At 34.0% G+C, this 24,831-nt stretch overlaps 1 protein-coding gene across 1 annotated transcript in view; it reads left to right on the plus strand.

Moving 5' to 3' along the window:
- Window positions 1-17,819: 17,819 nt before the first annotated feature.
- LOC131840756 (protein neuralized) overlaps window positions 17,820-24,831 on the plus strand; it is a 42,289-nt gene continuing 35,277 nt past the window's right edge. Inside the window, exon 1 of the mRNA XM_059188949.1 lies at window positions 17,820-18,263. Within this exon, the coding sequence (XP_059044932.1) occupies window positions 18,050-18,263 (214 nt within the window). The 5' untranslated portion in view covers window positions 17,820-18,049. The remainder of the gene's footprint in view (window positions 18,264-24,831) is intronic.

Raw genomic sequence — 24,831 nt, forward strand, 5'->3', positions numbered from 1 at the left:
CCATATTCTATTCTGATAATAATAATAATTTCTTTATTTATTCCATTATGTTTTCAAAATAGCATATTAAGATTATAATCTATTATGGACTAAAAAGTTGGTCTAAATTTACTATACATCGTTGAACTCATTATTAAGAATAGCTTTTAAATCCAAACATACAACCCAATCATTTAATCACACTCCATATAGGGACAAAACGAAATTAATGGTCATAACGATGAATACACAACGTAATCTTTTCTTATATAAAATAACATCTTAGGCACAGGAATTAGAAGCATTATAAAAAATCATGAAACCACAAATGCTACTATTTATTACACATAATTTTGAATCAGTTCAATTATTTTTAATCGTTGTACTTTCTACAAAATTTGTAGTAGTGCGCTGCGATTTGTGACATATATCATATAAAATGTCAGATTTACTGGATCAGTCAAACTCGATATAATTAAAACTGTCAAACTCACACAGTAATCGTGGTCGAATAATTAACCCTTGTAATAATAATTAAAAAACGTAATAATTATCTGCAATAATGTGAAGTAATCTCGTGCAATAATATTATTGTAACTAAACTTAGGATAGCAGTGTAGCAATGGTGCTTAAGTCCTTAAAATTACATAAAACACGGCGTTGAGAATCAAAATATTGAAATCATCCGTATAATTAAATAAATAGTGTAAACATTCGTTACCAAGATCATAGTTCAAGTGTACGTGTTTAATAAGACTATGGACTACCAATTAACTGATATAAATGTGTTTACATAGTAAATAAATATTTAAATTTCGAGCGTGGATTCGAAATTCAAATTCGGCGAAAATGGGGCAGACTGGCAGCGCAATGCCCGGTAAGTACAGTAATATTTATGTAAACATTGCAATAAATATTCCGATTGGAATCTTACTAGAATAATATCTTTGATTTTCTTATAACCTCTCCTGATATGTGTACTAATTGTATAACATTGTTGAGTTATTAAATACATTACTATACATAGTAATAAATTAATTCATTCTCAGAATATATGAATGGTATACAGCTACTTACCTACTTTAGTGAACAATATACAGATAATGCACTTTGCTTTATTGTTTCATAATATTTTTTTTTACTTATCTCTCTGTGCCATCTGTTTTTTTAAAAAGTAAAGAATATCTAAATTACAAAAAATATATCCTTTAACTGATTAGGAAATGAATAAATGTATAATGTACCAAATTTTTATATATTTATATTCATCTAAGTATTTATGGTTAATTTTCTTTCAATTTAAATAAACTAGAAGTGCAGTATAGGCCTATAAGCCCAAAGTGTATATAAAACCTGGATAACAATCAATTCTAAACTTCCATTTTATTGCCTTCCTAAAAGTATATGTAAACACAAGCTACATCAAGATGAATCATAATTAATCATGTTTTATTCATACCAAGTATATAGAATTTAATATCCACTTTATATAACCTAATATCCTTTTAAGACATTAACAATTTATTTTCTTGTCATTTATGAACAATAAACACAATGTATTGTAAGTGTTGGCGCCATCTTTATTAATTTCAGTTGTTTTAAAATACATCCAATTTGGACAGGCAAAGGTCATGGCTTGTACTGCCCAATAAATAACTGTTTTGTTTTTAAATTGAAACCAAAACTGAGTAGTAGTAGTAATTTTTTTATCCCTAATGGGAAAGGTTGAGGTACAGGTATTATATGGAGGCTGTACAGGAAAATCTATAAAAATTCTCATGGACATATTATAGAAGACTAGCTGTTCCTGCGACTTCATCCACATGGAATTTTATTTTATTTTTCTAAAATAAAAGTAGCCTAAGTTACTCCTTATTACATCAGCTACCTGCCAAAATCGATCCAGCCATTTCAGAGATTAGCCGGAACAAATAGACTGACAGACAGACAAAAATTATAAAAAAAAATATTTTGGTATATGTACCGTATATATATTCATATGCATGTAGTAAAAAAAAGTTATTTCAATATTACAAACAGACACTCCAATTTTATTTATATACAGGCACAACGGCCCGAATGAGAGGCTAATTGCGGAAAATGGAGTCCAACCGACATTTTATTTATATATATAGATGTATAGATAAAATATTCTGAATAATGTAAAATAATAATTAATCTATTACCATTATTATTAACAATTATACATTAAGATGTAATCATTATATCATTTTATCAGTTAATATAAAATTATATTTAAGGTGCATTCTTTTACAATGTACCATTAAAAAATACATACAACCCTATATTTTCACTCTTCTACCTCCAACCCCTATTTTTATATGTACAAAACAATGTTTTTTGGGGTCACCTAGTAATAATAATATATTTAGTTTTCTGATGAATTTTGAGAATAACATGTTTCAGATATAAGCTAATGTTATGAAATAAATAAAATCTTTTATCCACAATTTAAATTGTAAACAGGATCTTTAAAACTTAATTTATCTATTGGAGTCATTTAGTCACTAATTTTAGAGCAGTTACAAACATCAGTATGTTTTTTTTTATAACCACAATGATGGTAAGATCACACATCTTTTGCAAAAATAACCAAAATATATTTACTCTGGAGGTTTAAGCTCACAGTTCTGTTATAATGCTATTGATTGATTGATGAGGGGTTTTTGTTAAATAAAAGAAGAAGAAGAAGAAGAAAGAAAAATATTTTATTCAGTGCAATGTAAAAAATACAGTAAAACCGCCTTGGTTGAATGCTACTCGAACACTGATTTTTATTACTAAAATAAATATAATGAGGTGAAATGTATTGAAGTGAAATAGCATGTGTAGGCATTGTGTATTGCACAGTAAGCAGGCATGTGCAGTTGCCCGTACATTTACTAAATGAGTAATAATTTAGTGAGTAATAGGCTTACATAATAGCAAAGCCTATTACCTACACACTAAACAATTACTTGAATGACAAATGTACATGACAATAGTTGTTCATGCACTACATACAGACACTTATATAAGTCTGCAATGTAAATAAACTGGCTTTTAAAAAAAAGAAATTCAGTTGAGTTTTCGTCATTTCTTCTCAATTGAAGCTGTATACTGAACTGGATGGTAGGGAAAAAATATTATAATACAAAAAACTTGATGTTCATAAGAGGCTAAAATGTATATTTACGACACTGCTTTATTTCCGATGATCGCGGGTTCGATTCCTCGCATGGTGCAACATTTGTATTCATGAGTATGATATTTGTATCAGTCTGGCTGTTTTACGTATTATATGTATGTATTTATAAAAAAATCTAAATATTTATATCAGTTGTCTACTATCCATAACACATGCTCTGCTTACCGTGGGATTAGATGGCGCTGTGTTAATTGTTCAGAGTTATTTATTTATTTATTATATTATATAATATAATATATTTTCTACTTATAATTATGATGGTGTATATGTAGTGGGTTGAATGAGGAAAACAGATATGAGATATGTGTGTTATAAGTTTTACTATAGATACGAGGAAAAATGCATTTGTATGTGCAAAAGTGTGTTTGTACATATGAGTGTAGTGTGGGTGGGCGTTTTTGACGTATTTGACGACCTCGGTGGTCTAGCGGTCTAGCACGCCGCTTGACGTCCGATGGTCGCGAGTTCGATTCCTCGCACGGCACAAACATTTGTATTCATGAGTATGATTGTTTGTATCGATCTGGGTGTTTTCTATGTATATTATGTATGTATTTACGAAAAAAATATGTATTTGTATCAGTTATCTAGTACCCATAATACAAGCTTTAGCTAGCTTAACTTGTGTCTAGATGGCGCTGTGTGAATTGTCCTGAGATTATTATTATTATTTGTGTGTTTCGCTTTCTCAGCCTTTTTGCTGGGGTTTTACGATTTGTGGCGTATACCACACTTACGGGCAAACCAAGTAAGTGCAGTGTGTTTGTGTTTAATTTGTAGCCTTAAATATATTTGTACTGTACTTCCAACCATTATATCACTTTGAAAACTGTTATAATGTATTTATGTAATAAATATGACAATATATATATTTTCTCTACAGTTCCCTTCTGGTCTCTGTAACATTATATACTTTTTATTTTTAATTTTTTTGTCAATATATTTTGGCGCCAAGTTATTTTACCTTTTTAAAAGCAACGGAACAAACCCAAACAGCTATAATAATGAGACAATATTCTAAGTGGGATATTTAACAGAGGTTAAGAATTTTCGGGTTATGCGACAGGTATGTAATATTGTGGCTTTCTGTAGAAGATATGTTTTGGAAGGGTGAATATTTAATACGATATGTTGTCATGTCAGTTTCTAAATTAGTGATAGTAAAGTAGGTACGCATCATGAATGTGTTCACTTTATTACTCCATCTCATGCGTACTCGGGGTTTTATTATTATTATTTTTTTTCCCAAAAATTCTCATCTCCCCTCTTAAGGAGAGGAGATGGCAACATACCCCCGGCAGAAGCACAGTCGGCCGGGGTTCAGGGCCCCAGGGAGAGAAGCCGGCGTACAATGCGGGCAGAATCTAAGAGCACCGCTTTCTGCATCTTTCCCGGGAGTGAGCCGCCCCGGAATCCCAACCGTCTGAGATGTTGTTTTATTATTATTATTATTATTGTTCATTCTTGAGTATTTAATTGAATTAGTGCTAATTGGTGGTTTGTATTCACACACTTAAACTTAAAAATGTAAAGTAATAATAAAATTATTTAAAAGAGCAACACGCAAGTTTCTTGCTCGTTCTTCTTGTGATGAGACAGCTTTCCGAACGAGCGGTAGATTAAAAAATGTAATGACTATTCAAAAGTGCTTCAATGTAAGTTTATTTGAATAAATGATTTTCTATTCTATTCTATTCTTATTCCATAATCTGAGTGTAATCATAGTTAAATTGAGTGGAATCTGAGTGTAATCACATCACACTCAGATACTTACTGAATAAATTAAATTAAATCATTGCTTACTCAACAAATGTTTTGACTCCATAACCGAGTTTTTAAATTAATAATAATATAATAATAATAATAATAATCTCAGGACAATTCACACAGCGCCATCTAGACTCAAGCTAAGCTAGCTAGAGCTTGTGTTATGGGTACTAGATAACTGATACATATACATAGATATTCTTTTTTTGTAAATACATACATATTATACATAGAAAACACCCAGACCGATACAAACAATCATACTCATGAATACAAATGTTTGTGCCGTGCGAGGAATCGAACCCGCGACCATCGGTCGTAAAGCGGTGTGCTTGACCGCTAGACCACCGAGGTCGTCAAATATGTATTTGTAATTACTCTGATGACAATTGTTTTAATAATGAAATAATCTTTAAATAATTTTAAATTTTGCCTAATGAAGCAAAACATAATGGGACATTATATTACAATGTTAGTGTATTAATGTAAACCTATTTATGGTAAATAAATTTGGTTTGATTTGATTTGATTTGATCGTCGTGGAGATCTTTGGGGGAGGCGTATTTCCAGCAGTGGACGTCTTCCGGGCTGCGATGATGATGATGATGAACTAGGAAGGAAGAGGTGGAGATTGTTAGTTATGTTTTTTTTTGAGGTTTGATAATGGAATGGTGCACCCGCCTGCGCTAACAGTTTACGCTGGCGGGGCACCAGTGGAGGATGATAAGATGAGTATGAGGTCAGGTCAGTTAGCACAACGTGACATATTCACCAGGAATTTATCACGATGGTTTCCAGGGGGAACCGCGTGGAGGTCTGACATGTTATTGGCACATTACTAATTGGGGGAAGGGGATTGTTAGTAATGTGGACTGATAAGCCCATTGCTAGTAATGTACCATGTCAGGTCAGGTTGAAATACCATCCTGATCATCTGGATGAATGGCGGTCCTCCACAGTGCGGTTTTCTAGAAACTTTTTTCCTCGCACAACCATATCATGGAATCACCTTCCAGCAATGGTATTTCCGAACCGATACGATATTGAAACCTTCAACAAAAGAGCTTATTCCTTTTTAAAAGGCCGACAACGTACTTGCATTTCCCCTGGTGTTGCGGGTGCTCATGGGCGGCGGTAATCACTTACCATCAGGTGAGCCGCATTCTCGTTTGTCCCCTGTGTTATAAAAAAAAAAGGTCGACCTCCACGCGGTTCTCCCTGGAAGCCATCGTGTTAAATTCCTGGTGAATTTTTCACGTTGTGCTAACTGACCTGACCTCATGCTCATATTATCATCCTCCACTGGTGCCCCGCCAGCGTAAACCGTTAGCGCAGGCGGGGGCACCATACATTATCGTCCTCAAAATATATATACATAATAGCTGTCCCGGCAAACGATGTTTTGCCTTAAAATAAAAAGAATTAGGGGTACACTACCCCTAATATTTAGGGGGATGAAAAATAGATGTTGGCCGATTCTCAGACCTACTCAATACGCTCACAAAATTTCATGAGAATCGGTCAAGTCGTTTCGGAGGAGTATGGAAACGAAAACTGTGACACGAGAATTTTATATATATATATATAAATGATTTTTCTTACATAATACGCTGTAATCACATATGGGTCATCGGGTTGGGTTAGAGACGCAGTAGATATTATAAGTGTCCATACTACGATAAAATGTGTTTTTTTATTACAACTACAATAACAAACAGGCATTCTGCCCACCTGATGGTAATATGGACTTTATTCTCCGCATTCATTTATTTATTTACTAGCTGTTCCCGCGACTACGTCCGCGTGGAATTTAACTTTATTATTTTAAAATGAAAGTAGCCTAAGTTACCCTTTATTACATCAGCTCGCTGCCAAAAAAAATCGACTTGACATTTCAGAGACTGTCTGTCTGTCAGTTTGTTCCGGCTCTCTGAAATTGCTGGACCGATTTTGACGGGACTTTTTTTGGCAGGCAGCTGATGTAATAAGGAGTAACTTAGGGTACTTATTCTACAAAAATAACGTTAAATTCCACGCAGAAGAAAGTCGCGGGAACAGCTATTCTTTCATATAACCATGGGACTACGAGAAAATCATATGATTCCCAAACCATAGCCTATTATATATTCTAGGTTACTTTCTAAAGAATTGTTGCACAAAGGGTAACACTGTTCTTTCCTTTGTCACATCAGCTGATTTAAAAAAAAGTCAGGTACTTGCATCCATCAGCTGATTTCAATGGTTCCTTTGCATTTATTTGAAGATTAAAAAAATTGTACAATACTACCTGATTTTTCATTCACCAAATTTGTGCTTTACGTCAATATAAATGAAGTTCAAAATTGATTGGGCGTTCGACGTACGTTTTGCGTTCCATTCAGTATCGGCGCTCATTATCAAATGTGTTCTATTTTTAAATTTTAAAGCTTATATTTATTCGCCGAGGTTGCGTCCATTTTGCATGAAACCTCTTTGCACGTGCGTTAACAAAAAAAAAAGAAATTGAAAGACAGGTATAGATTGCGTCACAGCTGATCATCAGCTGTTTGCGAAATAAAGTAGATGCATTGAATATTTTAATAATATCACGACTGTTTTGCCTAATATGGTAGTCAGAGGCATTTTTACAGGGATGAATATAATAATAATATAAAGACAAAGACCCAACTGCCTGTAACTTCATGTTATCCTGGTACTTTCACTGTATCACACTTATTATTTTATAAGAGCATGGAACTGACCTGACCTCATGCTCATCTTATCATCCTCCGCTGGTGCCCCGCCAGCGTATACCGTTAGCGCAGACGGGTACATCATTCCATTATTATCTTATCACTACGACTGATTTAATCTTATTGCATATTTATATTTGACCCAAAAATTAGTGCTTGTTGGTAGTTTGCATTCACACGTTTCGACTTGTAAATGTGAACTTACAAGGATTATTTAAAAGAGCAACACACAAGTTTCTTGCTCGTTCTTCTTGTGATGTGATTCCGAACGAGTGGTAGATAAAAAACAAATTGTTATGACTATTCAAAAGTGCTTAAATTAAGTTTATTTGAATAAATGATTTTCTATTCTATTATTATCCATAAGAAAAACACACATCAGATCGACTTCCACGTCGTTCTGGATTCCTAGTAAGTTTACCACAATTTCCTAACTGACCTGACAGAGTCCATAGAGCAGGGCGAATCCCTCGTTGGTTTAGCGGACCGCTCGCCATCGACAGTGAATTCATCCCCACACGCTGGAACCTAGGTGGTCCCGAACAGTGCGGTTTCAGAGGAGCTTCCTCCCGCGTACACTTAGATTGTGGAATGAACTACCCGCCGAGGTTTTCCCACGAGACTGCAGCATGGGGTTTTTCAAGAAGGGTATATTAAGGTTTCTTAAGGATCGGCAACGCGTATGTGACACCCCTGATGTTTCAGGCGTCTATAGGCTACGGTAACCATTTACAATCAGATGGGCCGTATGCTTGTTTGCCATCTAAGTGGTATAAAAGAAAAAGCGGGTTAGCACACCGCTTTACGTCCGACGGTCGCGGGTTCGATTCGCACGAACATTTGTATTCATGAATATGATTGTTTGTAACTGGGTGTTTTCTATGTATATCATGTATATATTTACAAAAAAAAACCATAATACAAACTCTGCATACTGTAGGACTAGATGGTGCTGTGTTAGTTGTCCAGAGGTTATAAAACAGTATATATTGATACACTTTTTTGGTGTTCGGCAGATTTGAACTCGTGTCTTTTCGGTCTAAGTCTGAGTAGTAGGTGACCACTACGCCGCGATACCCTGTAACTAAGTATAAGTTTAACACAACATTCACTGTCAAAAAGCGATTTTATTGTCACAGTTAGAAAGTTGAAAATCATTTGATATTCACCATCATGCACCATTGTCCCAAATTCATAACATTCGAAAATCGACTTTATTGCTATATGTACAAAGTTGATATTTGTTTTTGTAGACAATCGTCGTCCCAAAGCCTTTACAGCGACAGCTGACGGTCAGCTGCTCTGAAAAAATGCATACCTGTTTGATCATAAGAGGGCAGTACATTATCAAACATATAGGATGAAAGCTGTCGTGGCATAGGGATGTAATCTATACATCTATGCATATAAATAAAATTGGAGTGTCTGTTTGTAATATTGAAATAACCGTTTTTACTACATGCATATGAATATAAATACGATACATACACCAAAATAACATTTTTTACAATTTTTGTCTATCTGTCTGTTCCGGGCTCCGGCTAATCTCTAAAAGGGCTAGACCGACTTTGACGGGACTTTTTTTAGCAGGTAGCTGATGTAATAATTAGTAACTTAGACTACTTTTATTTTAGAAAAATGAAGTTAAATTCCACACGGACGAAGTCGTGTGTACGGCTAGTTTATAAAATAAATGCGTACAATAGCGAACTTACCAGTAAATTTCTTCCACTCAATCTTTGCCAATTTGACGGCCTTCCGTGGTTGAATATACCGCCTTACTTCTGATGGTCGCGGGTTCGATTCCTCGCACGGTGCAAACATGTATTCATGAGTACGATTGTTTGTTTCGGTCTGTCTGTTAAATCTAATTTTAATAAAAATGAAATAACCAAATGTACTCTCTCTTTTTATAACTATAGAATTAGTGCAATAATGTATTAACTCAAAAGTTTCTGACATTCGAAAATTCACTTTAATTTAAAACTAATAAAGTCTAATTACAATAAAAATAAAGTGACGGAATGAAGTCTCTTTCTTTATAACAGCTACAATTAGTACAATAATGTATTAACTCAAAAGTTTCTGACATTCGAAAATTCACTTTAATATAAAACTAATAAAGTCTAATTACAATAAAAATAAAGTGACGGAATGAAATCTCTTTCTTTATAACAGCTACAATTAGTACAATAATGTATTAACTCAAAAGTTTCTGACATTCGAAAATTCACTTTAAGTGAAAACTAATAAAGTCTAATTACAATAAAAATAAAGTGACGGAATGAAATCTCTTTCTTTATAACAGCTACAATTAGTACAATAATGTATTAACTCAAAAATTTCTGACATTCGAAAATTCACTTTAATATAAAACTAATAAAGTCTAATTACAATAAAAATAAAGTGACGGAATGAAATCTCTTTCTTTATAACAGCTACAATTAGTACAATAATGTATTAACTCAAAAGTTTCTGACATTCGAAAATTCACTTTAAGTGAAAACTAATAAAGTCTAATTACAATAAAAATAAAGTGACGGAATGAAATCTCTTTCTTTATAACAATTACAATTAGTACAATAGTGTATTAACTCAAAAGTTACTAACATTCGAAAATTCACTGTAATATAAAGTCAGTAAAGTCAAATTTCAATTAGAGTAAATTTTGTAGTTACAACATTATTGTAGTAGGTGTGATTATACCTCGACTTTTAATAGCCTACTCTTTTGTACTGAAGCTTGGATAATCCATACACGTTACGTTGGATTGTAGGTTCGTTTGTCCCTAATTAGAAAAGATTAACTTCAAACGCCCACATTACTCAAGATGAGGTTTCACTCCCACGGTAAATGTATGTTTTTTAATGCATGACAATGGGGGGGAAGGTGATTGTTAGTAATGTGGACTCATTGGCCCATTACTAGCAATGTACCATGTCAGGTTGACCTCCACGCGGTTCCCCCTGGAAACCATCGTGATAAATTCCTGCTGAATTTGTCACGATGGGCTAACTGACCTGATCTCATATTCATCCTATCATCCTCCACTGGTGCCCCGCCAGCGTAAACCGTTAGTGCAGGCGGGTGCACCATTCCATTATCATCCTTAAAAAAAAAATGCATGACAATGCGGGTCACCAGTGGGGGATGATATAAAGCAAGAGCCCACGACTGCCAGACATACGTCATTTTAGTAAACGTGAAAGTTGTTGTATGTGTGTCCCCAACACAGGTAAGAACGGTCCCCAAACATGAAACATAGATCGTGGTTCCTTTGGCAGGTACCAGGTAACAAAGGTGTAAAAAATTTCATATCAAATTCGTTATTTTAAGAAACTCCATATTTTCATATATTGTTCGTAGCATTATTATAACTTGCGCTGCTCATTGCCAGACACTTAGTGTGGTTCCAACCCAGAAAACTATACTATTTTATAAATAAACTTACGTCATTTTAATAAAGCTGAACTTTATATATATTATTGAGAGAACTATTAAACTGAGTTTCCTAAATTGCCAGACAGTTTTCTTGGTTACTTACCCTACCAGACTCATTGAAACCGTATATTGTGTAACAACAGTGTATACAATTTCATATCAAATTCGTTATTTTAAGATGCTCCATTTTTTCACATATTGCTCGTAACAGTATTATAACTTGCGCTGCTCATTGCCAGATCCTTAGTGTGGTTCCAACCCTCCGCCGGGCCCCCCTAAACTATAGTATTTTATAAATAAACTTACGTTATTTTAATAAAGCTGAACTTTATATATATTATTGAGAGAACTATTAAACTGAGTTTCATGTTTGGGGATCGTTCTTACCTGTGTTGGGGTCACACATACAAGAACTTTCACGTTTACTAATATGACGTATGTCTGGCCGTCGTGGGCTCTTGGGCTATTAGGATGAGCATGAAGGTAGGATCAGGTCAGTCCTCATAGAAAATAATAGGTGTGATACAGTGAAAGTACCAGGATAACATGAAATTACAGGCAGTTAGGTGATGTGTTCGATACTGTTCATATATATTGTACGATAGTGATTTGTAACAATAAACTTAAATATATACCAAATAGTCAGACAGTCACAGAACTAAAGAGAGTTAAATGGTCTTCTCATGACGTGACCGTTGAGCGATAACCTTCATTGTTGCTTCTTTAGCGGCAAGCACTCTGTCCTATACATTAAAGTCGTCCTAGCGGTAGTTTTATTCACAAACCCAGTATATATTATTATGTCGTCCTAGCGGTAGTTTTATTCACAAACCCAGTATATATTATTATTTTTGACCAATTTGCTATAAAATAATTCGCCAAGAACCCGAGGCCGCGCAAGGCCGGTCGAATGCACCCGGAATAAAAAAAATATCAAAAAAATTCGAATGTCGAACATCTGTCCTGCGGGCACGCGCCATCACATGCGACAACCAATGGGAAGCCGAGTTAAACGTGCGCACGGTGCGTTTTGAAACTTCAAGTTTGCGTGCGCCATATTGTGTTTCTTATTTTTTTTTTGTAATATTTGAGCATAGTGTAAGCTGTTAAACAGCTGATGCGTTTTGTTATTTGTATTGTATTACAGTCGCGCGTGTACTGTTGTATTATTATTTACTTATATCCCGTTATAGGTATAATTATGTTTCGTCATGTTATAGATATCCAAAATTATTAAAATAGAAATTGTACAGTCAGCTGCGCGGGTACAGTCAGTCTCGCCGATTTCAGCCGCCAAGCAGCTTGCTTTGTAAGCTGTTTCGGTTGTAGGGTGCAGATTAGGAAGTGAAATTACAGGATACGACTGCGTGAGGTATTTATCCATGTAGTTTTTTTTAATAGATAATTATAGTATGGTACACCAGCCTGTGCTAACGGTATACGCTGGCGGGGCACCAGTAGAGGATGATAAGATGAGCATGAGGTCAAGTCCGTTAGCACATCGTGAATCATTTGGTTTTCAAGGGGAACCGCGTGGAGATCGATCTGACGTTGAAAATTGATCAATGGGGTCCAAATCCCATTACTAATAATCCCCTTTCCCACCGCCATATATATATATATATATATATATATATATATATTTAGTCGTTAGAAAAGCACAAACTGACAGACAGACAGAGACATTTTAGTATTTATAATTATTAGTAATAGTAAGTAGTATGTAAAAAGGAAGGTAAAAAAATAGCATTAATAAAGTTTACCAGTTAAGTTTCTTACCAGTTCTTCTCAACATAGTGATTTATAAATGATGAACTAAACCATAAGAGACAAAAATGGTCTTTTTCTAAAGTCGGTTAAAATGCATGCGTCCAGTCACCTTTAAAATAGACACGCGCCATTTCTACGCGTGAACTTTCCAACCCTTCAATAAAAAAAATAAAAAATCGTCCACCTTTCTCAACATGACATGAAAAAAATTCTCCACCCATTTTTTCACAGACGAATATAATTTCTATAACTATTAAATATAGAGTTCATTATTATTTGTAGGCAAGTCATATATGTGCTAATTTTGTACAATGCAAAACCGATGTTATAGTTATGGGACATAAAGTCTTCAAAATTTTCTCACTCAGCTCAACTCAGCTTCTTTGTTTGAAAGTGTCAAGCGAAACTCGACTTTGTTGCTTCGAAATAAAATAGGATGATTGCAAATATTTGCACCTTGAACAATTACCGCATGCTTGATCGGGACTATGGATTAACATCTGAACTTCTGAGGCAGATGATTAGAGAAATGTCAACAAGATGGCTGCCTAACATTTTTTTTAATCGGGTGCTACAATGTATTCTTAGGGATGACTAGCTGTACTTCGTTCGCGTGGAATTTAACTTTATTTTTCTAAAAGAAAAGTAGCCTAAGTTACTCCTTATTACATCAGCTATCTGCCAAAAAAAGTCCCGTCAAAATCGGTCCAGCCATTTCAGAGATTAGCCGGAACAAACAGACTGACAGACAGACAGACAAAAATTGTAAAAAATGTTATTTAGGTGTATGCACCGTATTTATATTCATATGCATGTAGTAAAAAACGGATATATCAATATTACAAACAGACACTCCAATTTTATTTATATGTATAGATAACTGATTTATTGCCAACATAACGCAAATAATACAATTTACAATAGAATAGAAATAGAAATAATCTTTATTCAAATAAACTCATTACAAGCACTTTTGAATAGTCATATTTTGATTCTACCACTCATTCGGGATGCAGATTCATCACAAGAAGAATGAGCAAGAAACTTGTGTGTTGCTCTTTTGAATAGATGTTTTTTTTTATATAACTAATTACAGTATAACAAGTAAGAGGCATGCGATAATCAACATAGAAATCGCTACGCACTCATTATTAGTGTAATCAAATAATATTGTCAGTGCTATAGATTTTAAGTTTTTCTATAAAAACATTATTACCATTAACGAATTCTTCAATTTTATAGTAAGCTTTTTTTCAAAGGAAGTGTTTTATTTGACATTTAAATCTTTTTCCAGGCAGATTTATAACAGACGCTGGTATTTTATTGTAAAACCTTACGCAATTGCCATAAAATGAATTACTAACTTTAGTTAAACAATATTTAGTTAAAATCAATTTGTTATTGTTACGTAAGCTTTTATTAGTGTAATCACTACTTTTGAAACTGTCAATATTCTTCCTGGCATACATGATATTTTCATATATGTAGAAGCAATTTCATTCCTTAAAGCACTCTCGTAAAGTCTCCCTGGAACCCATACTATAAATAGAGAGATATATATTCAAGACTGCATTAAAAGTTCCACATAAAATGGCTGCTTTGAGCAAACTAAAAGTCTCACTCTTTCAGCTCCTATTCACCGATGTTCCCTCAAATGATGGAACGATTAAATCCGGCCGTCTATTAACGGAAGTAATTAATTTGATGACTGTACTCAATTAACTAATTGAAGGCTAATTTGTCCCATTAAATGCACTTTACAAGCATTTCGTACAAATCGTGTGCTTAAGCACTACATTTAGTACTTTGTCATAGTGACATTATTGGAAATTCGAAGAGTATTTATTAATGTCTTAATAAAGTATTATTATGACAAGGTACATTCAACTACTTAGGAGATTATGCAGTTCTGGTATTTTTGTTTAGTATTTTTTGTTGACTAACGCCCAGCACCGAATTTGCATGTATATTCTAAGGAACTACTGTATTTAGTACTATAGTATAGTGATATAATTGACAACTCGAAGCGTATTTAGTAATATCTTAATAAAGTATTATTGTGACAAAGTACGAAAGTTGTTTAGTGCGTGAGAAATAAGTACTTAGGAGGTTATGTATTCCTAGTATTTATTTAGTTTACTTTTTCGTTTACTAACGCCGAGCACCGGATTAGCATGAATATTTTAAGTAAGTACAATATTTAGTACTATGTCATAATGACATTAATCGCATTGGAAGTGTATTTAGTAATAGAAACTTAGAACTTTGAAGGTTATGCATTCCTGGTATTTTGGTTACAAATTTTTCGTAGACTAACGTCCATCTCCGGAGTTACATGTACATTCTAAGGAACTAGTACTTTGTCATAGGGGCCCTTCAAGTATTACGTAAGCACTATAGGGGGGCGGGGGGTCTTTTCTTTGCTTATTTTGGATGACATGGGGGTGGGGGAGTCTGTATGATGATTACGTCATCGGTCGTAATTTAATTTTTTACACGAATGGCAACCCTCACATTGTCTTTGCTAAAAAAAACAATACATTAATTGAGAAATGTTTACGTAAGCATGGGGGGAGGGGGGAAAGAGCTTTGCTTACTTTTGCTGACAAGGGGGATGGGGGTAAATAATTGTGATAAATCTGCTTACGTAATACTTGAACAGCCCCATAGTGGCAGTATTGTAATTTAATTTTTTTTTATTACTCAAGATCAAAAGATTCAGCCTATTTGCTATTCTAGATACACAAAAATCTTTGCCTTTATTATAAGCGTATTTAAAATGTAGTTCAATTACTCAAGACCAGAAGAATCAGCTTGTTTCTCATTCCATTTGCCTAAATTTTTATTAGAATTACCCTACTTAATTAAAACACAATTTAAAAATGTCATTTTATTCAAATAAACTAAGAAAATCATAAACATGCAAACATGGCTGTATAGCCGCAGTTCCCTTTACCTTGAATGATAAACAGAAAAAAAGTTTGTTTGCCATTTACCTAAACCTCTTTGCCTCTATTAGGAGCATATTTAAAAAATAATTTTCAATTGTCATTTTTAAAAATAGAACGTGACCTCTAGATCGGGTAGAAAGTGCATCTAAGACAGATGCCCGCGCACCTTGCCGGGAGCCTGCGTTTTTGCGCGCGCATCTGCCCAAGATAAAGGTCCAGGTTCAAAGAACTCTGATTAGTAGGATCATGTTGTTATGTACTCATAGAATTGTATAAGAACACCTTGGACTTCTTCATCATCATCATCATCATCATTACATAGTATAAAACAAAGTTGCTGTCGCTGTCCGTCCCTATGTATGCTTAAGTCTTTAAATCTACTCAACGGATTTTGTAGCGGTTTTTTTAAATAGATAGAGTGATTCTAGAGGAAGGTTTATATGTATAATACATGTACACCCGTGTCGGGTAGCTATAAAAAAAGTCTAAAACTAAGTCGCTGTCGCTGTCCCTATGTATGCTTAAATCTTTAAAACTACACAACGGATTTTGAAGCGGTTTTTTTTAATAGATAGAGTGATTTAAGAGGAAGGTTTATATGTATAATACATGTACACCCGTGCGAAGCCGGGGCCGCTAGCTAGTTACTTTATAAAACATGCAACCGATTCACTGTTCGAGTCTTCGTGTTTCTTTCGCTTTATATGCATGTAGTAACATCTTTACTAATATTATGTTCGACCAATATCAATTAAAGTTCTCAATATTTATACTAGATGGCGCTAGGTGAAATGTACAACGCGCTATAGTTTCGTTTTCTTTGATTATGACCACTGTACGGAATTTTGTAATTATCGAGTTCGATTTACACCCGAATATATCTTTGTTTATTATCCAATTCGGTGTTGTTTGATTTCTTGGCCTCGAGTAAAACAATTATAAATGCGAAAATAACTCTGTCTGTCGCGCTCTCACGCCAAAATTACTGAACCGATTTAAAGGAAATTTAATATACAGATAGTCTAGTCCTTGAGAAGGGACATAGGGTACTTTTTAATGCGAAAAATCGGTTGTAAGGCATTTAAAGGGAGATGAAATTTTATGGAAATGTCGTCACTTTATAAGCGAGAAGATTGAACTTATTTTTTTAGGGTGTTAATTAAATATAAATAAATATGACATTCAAAGTTTGCAAAATTTTACCCTTGGGGTGGTAATTATTAAGGTAAGGGGGAAAATCATTTTATAAGCGAGAAGATTGAACTTATTTTTTTAGGGTGTTAATTAAATATAAATAAATATGACATTCAAAGTTTGCAAAATTTTACCCTTAGGGGGGTAATTATTAAGGTAAGGGGGAAAATCATTTTATAAGCGAGAAGATTGAACTTATTTTTTTAGGCTGTTAATTAAATATATAATTAATTAAATATGACATAAAAGTTTTTAAAAAAATTACCGTTAAGAGTGTAAAATTATTATTAAAATAAGGGATGAAAGTTTACATCGAAATTCGTCATGTTTGAAGCTAGATCTATGAAACTTTTTTAGGTTAGATTGTTAAATATTTTATGCTATTCAAAATGGTTTCCAGAACCACATAGAGATCAACCTGACATGGTACATTGCTGTGGGTTATCAGTCCACATTACTAACAATCTCCTTAGGACATGTGTCAAAGGTATGTAAGTCAAGAAATTTATATGAAATAACAAACAATTTAAAAATTAATGACTCTAAATACCAAGACTGAACTTCATTAGCAATATTAAATGCACCAAAGACATCCTTTGTTTGAGTATCATCTGCCGATCTTAAAATAAAACCTACCCTTGTTGACATGCCTGAAAATAACAACAACTGTTTCTCCGCTCTTCTAACTCGTATAAATGAAAAGAGATAGATATATCGTTCGGTGCGCGAGCGTAGAACTCGCTGTAGATGGAGAATGACAGTTGTTGGGGTTATGGAGTAGCAGTTGTTATGGCACTCCGCCTCTAGGGCCAGTCGCGTACGGACGTGTCGTGCGTCGCGTAGATAACGTTAACCGCAAACTCGCGTGTAGTGTTCGTGCGTTCGATATTTAAATTTCGGATATTTCATAATCTGTGACTCTAGTTTTTATGTGCTCGATATGAATCAATAGAGAAACGAAATTATTTTTTTTTACGTTTTGAATTTGGAATATAAAATCTTTTTAAATGATGGGCGTAAGCAGCTGCATGAGCGTCCGGCAGGCGAGGGGACCGTGCCATTGCCCCGCTTGCCCTAGGGCTTCGGGCCATGGGGCTCAGTTGCCGCCACCGACGCTCGTGCTGCCCCCAATGGCCCTTGAACCGGAGACGACCCCCGTCAAAGACAAAAAGGGGTCTAAAATGAAAGTGCTGAAGAAAATTAAGAAAAAAATTGGACTCGGTAAGTTTTATAGCGTTGTAACGTTCGTAACGGTTATTTTTAACAAATATTTAACGCAATTTGATAATTTGCTTTTTGATTATTGAATTTTTTTAGAAATTAATATGTAGGTAAGAAATATGATAGAAAATCTGTTTTTTATACGAATGAACAGAAAGTATTTTGGAAAATGGTTGATTTTTGTACTTACTGTTACGGTTGTAGGGTAAGAAAAGGTAATGAAAGTACTGGGATACGAGGCATGATACTATAGTCATCCGGAATGGCAATATTGTTTACATCAACCAGCGCTATCAGGATGTTTGCCATTCATTGAAATTTGATAAAAAAATAAATATATTTTATAGTATAAATATTACAAAATCTACCAGGATAACACAAGACTCATAGAAGTTACATCTCTCAATATTGTACCTAATATATTCATCTGCTGAGCGGAGACCTATTTGGTACTATAAATTAATTTAAACCTATATAATGTAACTTAAAATTTAAAAATTATTTTATTATTGTTATGTACCGAATAAACAATTTTCTTTCTTTTCTTTTCTTTAATAAGGATGGGGGCAATGAGTACAGTAGAATAATAAAAAATAGAATTAAGGAATTAATTATGAAGGAAGTAGAATTACGTAACTGATATACTGATATCATCGGTCACCGCAAATTTAATGTAGTTATCAATATAGATTTGTATGATTACATATATGTATGACCTTCATACAAACAGATTAATAAAACGGTTCAGTTTCCGTTTAAATCTATACATATAAATAAAATTGGAGTGTCTGTTTGTAATATTGAAGTAACCGTTTTTTACTACATGCATATGAATATAAATACGGTACATACACTAAAATTTTTCTTTTTTACAATTTTGGTCTGCCTGTTTGTTCCGGCTAATCTCTGAAATGGGTGGACTTTTTTTGGCAGGTAGCTGATGTAATAAGGAATAACTTAGCTACTTTTATTTTAGAAAAATATATATAATAGCTAGTGTTTTATATAGACTGCCTCGGTGGTCTAGCGGTTTAGCACTATCGGATGGTCGCGGGTTCGATTCCTCGCACGGTGCGAACAATTGTATTCATGAGTATGATTGTTTGTATCGGTCTGGGTGTTTTCTATGTATATTGTATGTATTTATATCAGTTGTCTAGTACCCATAACAAACTCTGCTTACCGTGGGACTAGATGGTTAGTGTTTTATATGTTTGTAACGAATGAACTCAAAAACTACTGTATCGAATTCAAAAATTATTTCACTGTTCGAACACAGAATTATTTATTACAGTCATTATCAGTTAAGATATTGAACAATAAACAAAAACTGGAGGGTAGATATGTTAAAAATATCTACGTATAGTATTAATATTAACTTTAGCAAAAAAGTACTAGTTTAGAATAAAAAAATAGGTAATTAATTGTTTCGGGAAAAAGGCGGGAAACGTTAAACTTGGCGGTGGCATAATAGGCAACACTAGCCTCTTGCTAAAGAAGAGAAAAAAAAAAAACTAACTACCGTCGAATTTCGTTGCCTTTATCCAATACTACAAGACCGTCCCGGCTTCGCACGTGTGGAGTTTTATATAAAACTAACTGACGCCCCCAACTTCGTCTGCATCACACGTACTGGACATTTATCATTATATTTCGCCCAAATAACACAATATCTTTAAATTATAGTCATAGTCTAGCTACCCACCAGCTATTATATGTATAATACATGTACCCCGGCTTCGCACGGGTGTACATGTATTATACATATAATACTTCCTCTTGAATCACTCTATCTATTAAAAAAATCCGATGCGTAGTTTTAAAGATTTAAGCAAACATAGGGACGGACAGACAGCGACAGCGACTTTGTTTTATACTATGTAATGATATGTTATTCTGATGTATAAGCTATATTATAGTAAAGGTTCATCAAAATCTGTTGAGTAGTTTTTGCGTGAAAGAGTAACATACATACATACATACTCACATAGCTTCGCGTTTATAATATTAATAAGATATAGTTTTTATTGATATATGTCCAGGGTTAGACAACTTACATCAATAACATTGCTATATGTACTATATTTACTTCGTTCTGTCTAAATAACTACATCAATATCGATCCAGCAATGACCTTCACATCTATACCTCCAATATTGTTGATTGATGGTTAAATGATACACGCTATCGTACTATTTGGGATAGACAGAGAACACAATTTTTTATCTTACATTACGACATTCGTCTATCATATATATAACTCAAACGTGACTGACATAGTGATCTATCAACGCACAGCACAAACCACTGGACGGATCGGGCTGAAATTTGGCATGCAGGTAGATGTTAGGACGTAGGCATCCGCTAAGAAAGGATTTTGATTAATTCTACCCCCAAGGGGATAAAATAGGGGATGAAACTTTGTATGACACTTTGTCAATTTTAAACCGATCGAGCTGAGACTTTGCATGCATAAAGCTGCGTAGTTGGCATCCCCTAAGAAAGGATTTTGATAAATTCCACCCCTAAGGGGATAAATTACCGCGAGCGAAGCCGCGGGCAAAAGGTAGTGTAAGTATAAACCTTTGAAGTAAGCATTAATCTCTTTTGATAACTAGTTTTCAAAACTTAAGTTTATTCAATTTGTTTGACGATCCTCGGTGGTTTAGTACACCGCTTGACGTCCGATGATCGCGGGTTCGATACTTCGATTTTTTTAAATCATTTAAAGAGGAATAATACTTTCATATATATTTTTTGGGTAACTTGAACCGTTTACAAATCAAATATGAATAATTTTCCCCGTTTTTGCAACATCTTTCATTGCAGCTCCGCTCCTATTGGTCGTAGCGTGATGTTATATAGCTTAGTCTTCCTCGACAAATGGACTATCCAACACAAAAATAATTTTTCAATTCGAACCAGTAGTTACTGAGATTAGCGCGTTCAAACAAACAAACTCTTCAGCATTATAATATTTTATTATTATTCTGAATTGTTCTAAATTAGTTAATATGTATGAAAATACATAATTAAGTATAATAATTGAAAAAGTGACCGAACACATCTGCTGTGTCCTTTAAGACGAGGTAATGATACGCCTTTTTTTTATACAAACAGCTGCTCGCACACCTTGCTTCATAAGTAAGCGTAGGTAGTGTTACTTAAGTTTAGTTTACTATATGTTATGTTGCTATATATCATTGATGTAAAGGAGCTTTCTAACCGTAACCGAATCCGAAATAAAAGTTTCGGATTATATCGGATAGGGGCGGACCCTAATTGAGACACGTCATGTAACCATTTTATTAGCTATTTGTATTTTACTTTTGGAATTCCTTAAAAAATTAATATCCGTAACCGAAATTATCCGAAACTAACGGATAATCTGAAATAATTTCATATCCGTATCCGTATCCGGTATAATAATCATTCCTGTATCCGAAACCTATCCGTATCCGAAATTTCATATCCATATCATCCCTGCTTGACTTTGTATGTCATCACTTTGATACTATCTGAAATTTTATTTATAAAGTAACAGTCAAAGACAAAACTTTATAAATGATAATAATGACTTTCTAGAAAAAAACTAACTTAAAATTCATAGCGCTGACAATATTATCGGATTGCACAACGAATGAGTGCGTGTTTCTATGTTGATTGTCGCATGCCTCCTCATTGTTAATACATATTTACTTAGAACAATATTTATTTAAAAGATCAAAACGCAAGTTTCTGCTTTATTCTTCTTGTGATGCGTCTGCGTGTCTAATGAGTGGTAGAATACAGAGGTATAACTGTTTAAAAGTAAGTTTATTTGAATAAACATTTTTCCAAATTTGGATTGGGTTATTTAAAGAAGTACGTAATTTAAGTATTTGATTATTGAATGAAATTAAAATTAAACTGTTTAAAAGTAAGTTTATTTGAATAAAGATTTTTCCAAATTTTGATTTAATTATTTAAAGTAGTACATAAGTTAAGTATTTGATAATTTAATGAAATTAAAATAGCTTTTTTTTATATCTATACATGACATGACTTGATGACTTGACTGATGATCATGACTCGCAGGCGCCTAGGCGGTGTGGAATAAAAAATAAATGAAATTTTAAAATAATAGTATCCCAATTTACTCCTTGAAAGATTAGCTATCTGCGAGTGATGGTCCTCTCAAAATCGGTACAGCTACTTCAGAGATTAGCAAGAATAAACAGACAGACAAAAAAATTGTCTGTCTGTTTTGTAAATTAATTTCTGATATACCTAAATGCCTTATGTACATTCATATGCATTTAGTGAACAACTGTTAATTGCATGTCACATACCTATATTTCAATTTTGTTTAGTCATATAGATAATAAACGTAGATAAAGTTAGAAATAGTTTTTATAACAAACCGTTTTTTTTTATATTTATTCTCTTTCTTTCTTTTATTCTTATTCTAAATGTGTATTGTGTATGTTATATATTTATTTATTTTAAAACGCAAGTTTCTCGCTCGAGCGGTAGAAAAATAAATATGACTATTCAAAAGTGCTTATATTTAGTTTATTCGAATAAACATTATTTCTATTCTATTCTATTCTATATCTAATTAATGTTATATATGAAGATAGCGTGACTTAAAACTGCGAGAAAGGGATTCACAATGAATAATTTTATAGTAACGACTTGGTCACGACTTTCGTTGTATCACCACGTTAATAGGTGGGCAGAACAAAGAGAATTATGTACGTAAACATTTAGGCGTGTGTGCCGGCGTTTATTGGTATAGTAGTCACTTCCGATGGTCGCGGGTTCGATCCACGCACGGTGCAAACATTTGTATTCATGAGTGTAATTGTTTGTATCGGTCTGGGTGTTTTCTATGTATGTTATTTATGTGTTTATATAAAAATGTATGTATGTATTTATATCAGAGCTATCTAGACCTAAGTTAAGCCAGCTAAAGCTTGTGTTATGGGTACTAGACAACTGATACAAATACATAGATATTTTTTCGTAAATACATACATATTGTACATAGAAAACAACCAGAATGATACAGATAATTATACTCATGAATATAAATGTTTGTGTCGTGCGAGAATCAAACCCGCGACCATCGGACGTAAAGCGGTGTGCAAGACCGCTAGACCACCGAGGTTGTCAAATATAAATAATGTTTCAATTAATCATAATTAATGTTTGTGTCGTGCGAGAAATCGAACCCGCAACCATCGGAAGTAAGGTGTGCTAAACTGGTAGACCACTGAGGCAGTCAGATCTTCTTGATACAGCTGTCTTGGTCTTCTCCTTCCTTTCTTTCCTCCTATTTTAGAACTTCGATAACATTGATAACTAGGGGAAGTGTATTGGTAGTATGTTATATGTCAGGTTGACCTCCACGCGGTTCCCCCTGGAAACCATCGTGATAAATTCCTGGTGAATTTATCACGATGTGCTAACTGACCTGACCTCATCATCTTATCATCCTCCACTGGTGCTCCGCCAGCGTAAACCGTTAGCGCAGGCGGATGCTCTATTCCATTAACATCCAAACAAAAAAAATATTTGTAACTTCGTTGTATCAAATAGTATTGTTTCTCAAAGTAAGGTAAATTTTTTTTCTTTACCAACATGTGTAAGGTAAATACATTATTCCTATGGCCAAGAACAAAAGCTTGACATCTGGCGTTAGTGTAAAACTTGGCAATAATCGTAACGCATCTGGCACTATCGCCAACTTCCGCAGTTATTGTTCATTTCCGAACCGGACCATCTGGCCGACTGATGTATTACAATTCGGGGATTTGAATTTGGAACCTTTTGTTTTCTTTTGTCTAAGGCGTAAGGTAATTGCTTTTTAATGCCACAATGCTAGCGTAACCATACGGCCATTTCTTAAACCGTTACAGTAGTCTATGGACGCCTGTAACTTAAAAAGCCTTGCATTTGCCAGTATTTACATTAAGAAAATAAATTTAAAAAGTTTTGTATGTCTGTCTGTAACGGCCGGATTTTGACGGGACTATCACTCACAGATAGCTAATCTTTCAAGGAGTAAAATGCTGCCAAACAAATTAAATTGCAGTTTTAGCATAGCCAAGGAAATAAAGTAATTGAATTTTTCAATATAACTGTTACTTGATCTAGCATTTCTTGCCAATCTCATCATTTGGGGCGTAATGTTTTTCTCTTCCATTCATCTCTGTTCGCAGTCATCTCGTTATTTACTCCCTTTCTTACCATATCATCTTTCACACAGTCCATCCATCTCTTTTTCCTCCTTCCTGTGGCTCATAACCATTTTTTTTTCTTCAAAATATTCTTTTCATATTACTGAACCTACCAGGATAACATAAGACACGTAGAAGTTACATCGAATAATAATATTATTCCTTATTCTATTTAATTTCACGCACACGGCTCTCTATATACTTTTTTTTTATTTCAAACTTACGCAAAGGAATTCTATTTAATTTTCGCATACATAAAGCATATTGACGCAAACTGCAGGCCAGTATTTCGGTCCTTTTTTTACTGTATACGACACAAAAAGGACAATGGTACAGCTGTGCGT

This window comes from Achroia grisella, unplaced genomic scaffold, assembly GCF_030625045.1.
Source record: "Achroia grisella isolate CSIRO2021 unplaced genomic scaffold, CSIRO_AGI_Agris_v1 utg149, whole genome shotgun sequence".
Taxonomy (NCBI): domain Eukaryota; kingdom Metazoa; phylum Arthropoda; class Insecta; order Lepidoptera; family Pyralidae; genus Achroia; species Achroia grisella.